Consider the following 9,303-nt stretch of genomic DNA (forward strand, 5'->3'; position numbering starts at 1 on the left):
TAACTCATCAATAATATTAATTGTTTATGATAATTCTTTGTTCTTTATTCTTCAGCTTATTTTGGGGTTTTCTTCTTGTTTGTTTTTATTGTTTTATTTGTTCATTATTTTGGCAATGATGTACTGAAATTTTACTTTTAATGAATTTATCATTTCAACTAAAAAAAAAAAAAAAAAAAAAAAAGGGCATCCCATTTGAGGGTCTATAAGTTCCCACTACGAAATATCAAATAATATTTGCATAATAATTTGTAAATGTAGAAGCATGATACACAAATTGAGGGCAGCCTATTATCTTTAGATGAAAAGCTAGGTACTATTTAGTAGTGAAAGCAATTTATTAGAGCAATAGGAAAGTCCAGAGACCAGATGAAGGTAAGTGACCATGGCACTTTGAAATACTCATACAGTCATACTTAGGCTTCACCATAAAAACAAAATATCATTTCTTAAACCAATTGCAAAATGTGTAAAGAAAGTTCAAAACAAATACATGCAAGCACCTCAAGGCAACCACAAAATCTATTGAAAAGCAAGAGGACATAGTGAGAATGAATGTACAGAAGAACTCACCTCTGAATCAAGATTTTCGGTTTCTATTTTTCTATAGACATGGCAAATCCTAGCTTCCAATGCTACAAAAGAAAATCAGGAATTACTGATGATTGAGCTTCCATAAATGTAGCCCTATCCGCTCTGTGTCGGGATTTGTGCCTACCATGGCTGTGTTGCTTCTCTCCTTGATTATGTTCACCTCTGTCCTTACTTTTATTTTTCCCCTCTTTACCATGGCTACGGTGCTTGGTCCTTCCTGAACCAACTTCCTCTGAGCTCTTGATATTGGCCGAATTATCAATTAGTTCTGAGGGTTTATCTCTAGTTGACTTATTCTTCTCCCTTCTCTTACTTGATGACTTCTCAGGCTTCTTACTCCGTGATGTAGATGCTACATCGTCATTGCCTAAAAGAACATCTCGAATGGCACCTGAGATCAAATCATCTTTTGAATCATGCTTCTTGGCAGGAAAATGTGTTCCATCAACATCATCCAATTTTACAACCACAGGTCTAGGCTTTGCTTGGTTTGGCTTCCTCTTTGGCAGAAAAGATTGCTCTGTTAGCTTGATAAGATCCTCAGTATTGTCAGCATCTCCCATGCAAGGATCATTAGCAGGAGGGTAGTCATCAGATACTGTTTCCTTTTTCTGTGAAGGTAAGTAATACAGGCCATGCCTCTTCCGATGCTCAGCAAGTAGAGATGTCGACTCAGTCGTTAGTTCAGATGATTCCTCACTGCCTTGGCGATCAAAAAGAGTATCAATCTTTTCAACAGGATGTTGTTTGCAAAGGGAAAATGAACCAGATATGGGCAACAGAATATCACCACATATTGCTTCCAAGTCTCTGAGATTTTCATTAAGAACTAGGCCATCTGGTAAAGGTACCCTTTCCTGAGAAATCACAGAAACTGGACCAAGTTCCTCTGAAAATGCACCACGCATTAGTTTGATAATTTCTTGAGCCTTTAGTTCTCCCCTTTCACTATCACCTTCCCTCTTGGGCAAGCAACCAGGAAGTTCTTCCTGTAGCAATTCAACCAACCCTAAAATATTCCTTACCCTCTCTTGTATATCCACCTCATGACTTCCTACTAATGGGCGCAAAGCTGCTTCTGCAAGATTGAAAAGGTTTATAATAGATTCTTCTGAAAATAAGCCTGCCTTCAAGTTCTTAACTGACATCTGTTCATGAGCAACAATCATATCCTCAAAATTTTCCACAGAAACATCTCCAGCTGGCCGATGTAAAATCCTTGGATAGAATCCCTCATCTATTTCACTACCAACAGGTGAAGCATTAATGGCTAAATTGGAATTTTCTGTTTTATCTGGCATCACTTGTGTTACTCCAGAAGTAGCAGAAGAAGTAGACTGATCAGAGAAGAGATAGTAACCAGTACAAAAGGTTAACACCTTGAGCACAGACTGGATATATACAGCTCTTACTGATGGTGGTAGGAGATTAGTGCGTGGTTGTAGCAATGCTTCAATAAGTTCACATGGATTTTTTGAGAATTGAACATACTCGCCTGACACCCAAGCAGCAGCGGATAGAATAGGGTGCATGAATTGGTTTCCAAGCAATGCAGGATCAATCAGCAGATTACGCCCAACACGAACAAGCTGTGGTCTAGCATCTCTGACCCTCATACTAATATCTACAAGCTGATTCTCGATTTCTTCCCCCTTCTGACAATGTGGAATCCTTGACATTTCCCCAAGAAGTGACACATACCAATCGAAGTCAATAACTATCTCATAGACATTTCTTGAACAGGTAGACAAGATGGACCCTAGAATCTCATTACAGAATTCTGGATCCGACTTGAGAGCATAATTAATCAAAACCCTGCAAATTTCAACCACATTATCCTCTGACACCATAGCCATCACAAGCCTTAAAGCTTCAAGCTTAATGTTCACATCAGCATCATTCAGAGACCTGATCACAAACTCCTTGTTCTCCAAAACTGCCCACGAATGCTTAGGCACGATGGTTGTGAGTGCCTGCAGTCCAAGATACTTAAGATTCGGATCATCATCTACCATGAATTCAGCTAATTTCTCAACTGCAAGCTTCATGGCAGATTCAAACTCACTCAGACTACTCATTATAGTCCTAATACACTCAAAAGCCAGTGACTTAGCACCTGTCCTCCTCAAATGATCGCAAATCGGATCCACTAGCCTCTTCGCCAACCTTGGCTCCAAAGGTGCCAACTGGGCAAAAATCTTTAAAACCTTAATCAATATCCAATTGTTCCTAGAATCCACTAAAAGCTTATAAAACTCCGGCGCCAATGGTAAGTACGATCTAGGTTCTTTAGTAGCTAGTTCACAGAAAACACCCACAACAGCAGAAACCACACCCGGATCAGAACACTCAAAATTCTCAACCAATCTCTTGAAACAGACCCGGACAGAATCCGGATATAGCTCGAATACTCTCAATACAGTCGCAATAGCTTTCTTTCTTATGAAAAATTTGTTGCTATTGAGTAAAGCGAAGAGTTCAGGGGTCAAATCGCGGGCCAAGTCGGGAGTGGAAATGGAAGAGAGAGCAAGGAGGGCCAGACTAACCTCGTGATGATTAGAGGAGGAGAGGTCCTTGCGGAGCTGGTGAGTGAGGAGGAGGATGACGTCAGTGGTGGAGGGATCGAAGGAGAGAGTAGCGGCGAGGTAGGCGATGCGCTTGTAGAGGAAAGATTGGGAAGAGGAGAGCTCGATGGCGTGGAAAGCCGCCCATGACATGTCGACGCCGTGGATGGAGTGGAGGTAGGTCAGCTTCTGGAGCGCCGTCGCCTTGGTCTGAGGATCAGTTGACTTGATCTCGCGGCGGATCTCGTCGACGGCCTTGGATATAAACCCCGATTCGCCGGCTCCGCCGCTGAAGAGGCGGATGCCCTTGATTAGGTCATCCAAAGAGCGCTGGAAGAGGGATTCCATCAGTGACGTACCCGCCATTACAATCACCACTGAAAATTTTCTCTATCTATCTATCTATGTTTGCACATGGGTATCTATATGTGTATAGATTGACCGGAGAACTGGCCGTCGGAAATGGGATAAGAACGCCGGAATTTGGGTTTTTCGCAGACGGGGCCGGTTGATTTTGATTGGGGGGAAAGGCTGAAACGGGTTGGGCTGGTCGGGAAGTGTAAATACATTGCCAGACCTAAACCTCTGTCCTATTTTATCATGGGAATAGTAGTAGTCCAAATAAACAATTATATGGCGTTTGGTTGGGAGGAAGAAATTAGGGGGGAAAAGAATTGTAATTCGGTGGAATTACAATTCAATGAATAAAGTAGGAATTGAAATTACAGTGTTTGGTATGCAGAAATGAGTCCAGGGAATTGAAAGGTAAGAAGCGACAAAATGATTAAAATGCCCTTATATTGTGGTAGATGTTATAGTAGGGTTGTTATGCCATGGACCCAGGTCTACCTTGCAAGGTGGACCTGGGTCTACATTCACATACACTATATTCTACATTCACAATTTGTAAACTCCACATTCACACATTACAGGATTATATGTTTAGTAACTATATTACCACGGTTATACATTCACACATTCAAAACTCTATATTCACAGGTCCTATACTCCATATTCACAACTTGAGAACTCCACATTCACACATTACAAGTCTACAAGTTGCTAGAACTTCTTAACTCTATAATAGATTCACACATGCATAACTCTACATTCACGATTTCTATACTCCATATTCACAATTTGAAACCTTCACATTCACACATTTCTGAACAACTCTACATTCACACAATCATAAATCTACATTCACAATTTCTATACTCTACATTCACACTTTGAAACCTCTACATTCACACATTTTTGGACAACTCTATATTCAGCAATATGTTTACTAATTTAAAAAAAAAAAAAGAAAAAAAATACAAAAACGACGTAGTTTTGGACCCAGGTCCATCTTGCAAGGTGGACCTGGGTCCACAGCATAATTTGCCGTTGTAGTAATAGTAGTAGTAGTAGTAGTAATAATAATAATAATAATAATAATAATAATAATAATAATTCTTTAAAAATAATAATAATAATAAGTATAATAATAATTCATTCAAATAATAATAATAATAATAATAATTCTTTCAAAATAATAATAATAATAATAATAATAATAATAATAATTCTTTCAAATTTATTAAAAAAAAAAAGACAAAGGATATGGGAGGAAGGGCAAAATTGCCTTTATACCAACAAATTGCCCCTCCTCTCCACCGAATTGCAATTCATGGGGGGTACCCCCCATGAATTGCAATTCGGTGGAGTACCCCATGAATTGCAATTCATCATTTGGAGGGAATTGCAATTCTGCGGAATTGCAATTCCCTCCAACCAAACACTATAGTTTGGGAATTCACTGAATTGCAATTCACTCCAAACTACATCCAACCAAACAGGCCATTAGTCTCAGGGATTCTTAATTTCTTACCTCCTCCGTCCCATTTTATGTGTCTGGTTCGATTAACTAGGCTTGACTGAAGTTTATAATATTAAGTTTAGTATTAATATACAAAATTTATATATTTAGAAACTACACTAAAAGTACTATTAAACACAAAAAATCAAATTTAAAGATAAGTAAAAAATAATAAAAAAAAATAATCAAAGAAGAAAGAATTGGTTTGACCAATGAATAATAAATAGGATAGATAAAATGGGACCGAGTGAGTATTATACTTTTTCGTATAACATTTTCTCTCCTAACTTATAATCAATCATTTATTTATAATTAATATTATACTTTTTTTTATAAATAACTATTCAACATTTAAATATTACATTTTTATTTAAACGTATAGTATTTTTCTTTTAACTCATTCGTGAAACGGGTATGATTTTTTAAAAAGTATTACATTTTTCTCATAAATATTAAATTTTTTCTCTTAATTAACTCTTTAACCCCTAATATTATATATATATATATATATATATATATATATATATATATAATCCTAATCATATGAGAATCATTCTCTAGGTGAGAACGTTTGGACAAATCCAAACCATTGATATGCAAGATCTGATGGATAAAATTCAAGTAAAAAATGAGCGAAATCATTCTCATAAATATTACAAAGTAGTGTACTTTCTCTTAATTCAAGATAAAAGTAATGCATTTTCTCTTAATTCAAGATAAATTTAAGTACATTATTTGTGTGTGCATTATATCATTTGAACAACATCCCTTGTTGACACTTTTGTAGTCAAAATTTTATGTGCATCTAAGAAAGAAAGAAATCTAAATTATTTATTTATAAATAAAAAGAATATCCTCCTCTAAAATTTTTTCGCTCAAACGTAGGGGTATTTTAGTAATGTGGTAATTATTATGATAGAATGATATTAATTATAATTGGTTATAATTCGTTATTAGTAATATGGTAATTATTAGATAGAATAATATTAATTATAATTGGTTATTATGGTAATATTATAATTATAATAATTATAACTGCTAATATTGCATTATCTACCATATATAAAGTAATGTAATAGCATAACATTTTTCAATTCAGAAATAGTGCAATATTTCGGGTATTGGGTACTCGAGAGTCACCGCCCACATATTTTAAGACAAACAAATTTACTTCTGCTTTTCCAGAAATTGTTGATGCATATGGGTAAGTTTCATTGGAGGGAATTTCACGTGTATTTATATTTTAGTGATGAGAACAACAATACTTCATATTTAGTAATTAGCTTTGTATAGAGAAGCAGTTTTCTTTCAATTGCAACTCCAATAATCTCATTTCTTAGCACGGGCAGTCAAGCACTATTTTTAGTTGTCTATATTATTTGATTACAAACTGATGTGATAGCAGTCTAGCAATTACAGTGTTACATTAGTTTTATTTATCTAATTACATATTGATTCTACACTCATGCATCATTTTATTTGATTACAAAGTGCTTAACGACTGAACTTATTACATATTATTTGATTTTTAGTAATAATATAATTAATTAAAAAAATTAAGTCAATTAAATGTGTGTATATAATAAGAAGAAGAAATCATACCCTATATATCTATTGACAACACCTTGTTTTTGCATAGTGGTGAGAGCGGTGGTCGATGTGTGGTATGTCAAAAGATGTAAAAGAAATAAAATGAAGAGTCTGCACTCCTCGAGTGTTGGTCTCGAAGGAGGAAAATCGGAAGATTGCTATGCTTTTGTTCAAAGGAATGCGTGATGGAACATGCGAGGTTGTTGGGGAAAGGATAGTGGCATTTAGAGTGTGTGTGATCAAATAAGGTAAACAAAAGTGAAATAACAAATAATAGAAAGTAAGGGAATGAAGTGTGCTATCTATGTTGCCTCACGGTGTGTCTTAAGTAGTGGACTCATGATTCAATTGTGTTGGCTATTCGAGAGTGTGCTCTCTTAGTCTTCTTCTACCTTTGTGTACTAAGGCTTCTTAGGAATACCATTTAGTAACCAAAAGCCCTAAGAGACATTTTATTAAACACCTACTATTCCCAATCATGGAATTCCATACGATCTAAGGTTGCAAAAGCTATCTCCTAACTCAAATCAATATCATGATAGAGTCAAGGTCTCAAACTCTCGATAGATTGGCCAAATCTACTCAAGATCTAATCATATCAACAATCAATAGACAAGAATAGATCTCCAACATCAAATGAATCAAGTCCATAATAAAAAATGAGAAATCACACTAAGCAAGCATAGATTCACACAACTCAATCCCTAGATAGAATTAGCTAAGCATATTCATGAATTCAAAATCATAAATCTAATTCAATCTAAGAAAATGAATTTCAAAATAGAAATAGAAAATAAGATTCAAGATAGAAATCACCTAGTAGATGAAATTACAACTTCAATCCAAGCTTTTGATCTTCACTTCTTCATACAAAATGGAAATCTCTCTAAATGTAAAACTAAAATATGAAATCTAAAATCTAAGATGGAATTGGGAACCTCTAAGAACTAAAAATTCAGCCTCTTGAAAAATCCTATCAAGCCTCCTTAAATAACCTCCCCAAAATTGCCCTACTTTAATTTCCTCCACATATCTCATCCATGCGTGGATGGGCACGTGGATGGCTACTGGAATTCATCCATGTTCGCCCCACGCGTAGATGGTACATCCTAATGGTTTAGTTTATGAAAGACCGTTGATCTGAGAGGCGATCGATGATGATGACGACGGTGATTTTGATAATTTTGTAGGGTTTTATTTACCTCATAGTCAGTATGTTGACTTCGAGGTTTGTATATGCTATTCAAGTTTCTATGTTTTTGTTATACAAAGCTATAATTGTAAATTTATATTAGGCAATTATATTAATATAATTAATTATTAAGGCAAGTATAATTTATTTTGTACTGTGGACACGTTATTTTTAATAATTTTGATTGAATAATATTATATCTTATTTATTATATATTATTAATACAAAATAAATCATACATGTCTTAATAATTAATTATTAATAATTATTTCCTAATAATTATTTATTGTAATTCTCTTCACCTTTTTCAGTGTAATATTATTGGCACAAAATAAATTATACTTACTTTAATATATAATTATATTTTAATTTAATTTCTTAATATTTATTAATGGTAATTATTCTGGTAATTTTTCACTTTTTTGTGTAATTATTATGGTAATTTTTATGGTAATATATTTCAAAATTGTGGCAAATTCATTAATTATTATGCTAATTTATGGTAATATATTTTAACATTAGAAGAGAAAAAAAATATTATAATTGATATAGTTAATGCAATTATTATGGTAATTGCCACAATATTTGATGATTATAATTAATATAATTAACTTCATTGAGAAATATAATATTTTTTCCGTGGCAATATTTTTGGCAATTTCATTAAATTATAATCAATAAAATATAAAATATAATTAAGGAAATGAAATTATAAAATTAACAAAATATGTGTTCATAAATATTTAGAAACTTTTTAAATACATACATATGCACTACATTAATCATACAAAATTTAAATGCTATTTTTTTAATTTTTAAATGTAAAATTTTAATTATAAATCTATCAATATAAATCTATACTATATATAAAAGAAAAATTCTCCTATTTCATTCTCCCGCCCAAACTTTTGTAATCAATTGATTAAATATTTTATTGGTCAAATAATTAATAAAGCTTATTTAGTAAGAAAATGTAAAAATGGAAATTAACTACTATCTATTTTTTTTAGTACTATTTGTTAGGAACATCATGTAATAGGTTTTGATGATACCAACTGTTAAGTAGAAATCCCCAAGTCTCGACACATAGGCAAAATGTTGTAAGTTCGACAAGTAAACCAAGAGCGAAAATACAACCGGGTAACTTTGAGCTCAACTCGGAAAATATTTTAGCTTGAAGTAAACTTGTTTGAACATCTTAGAAGTCTCGTTTTGTAATTTCATAGATAGAACAGAAGAAGGCACGGGACAACACTGGAGGAATAAGGGTCTGCGAGACATCAACTAAGTCTCGAGACATAAGCAGAGTTCGAGAGATAGGATCTCTCGATACAACAATCCAGTNGAATTTCAAAATAGAAATAGAAAATAAGATTCAAGATAGAAATCACCTAGTAGATGAAATTACAACTTCAATCCAAGCTTTTGATCTTCACTTCTTCATACAAAATGGAAATCTCTCTAAATGTAAAACTAAAATATGAAATCTAAAATCTAAGATG

General features: G+C 33.7%; 1 protein-coding gene across 1 annotated transcript; it reads right to left on the reverse strand.

Moving 5' to 3' along the window:
* Positions 1–422: 422 nt before the first annotated feature.
* Positions 423–3,719, reverse strand: LOC115996760 (AP-3 complex subunit delta). Its single transcript, XM_031236155.1, has one exon. The coding sequence runs from the start codon at positions 3,522–3,524 to the stop codon at positions 636–638; it is 2,889 nt and encodes a 962-aa protein (XP_031092015.1). The 5' UTR covers positions 3,525–3,719; the 3' UTR covers positions 423–635.
* Between the last annotated feature and the right edge of the window lie 5,584 nt (positions 3,720–9,303).

The sequence above is a fragment of the Ipomoea triloba genome, chromosome 11 (assembly GCF_003576645.1).
Source record: "Ipomoea triloba cultivar NCNSP0323 chromosome 11, ASM357664v1".
In the NCBI taxonomy this organism is placed as follows: Eukaryota; Viridiplantae; Streptophyta; class Magnoliopsida; order Solanales; family Convolvulaceae; genus Ipomoea; species Ipomoea triloba.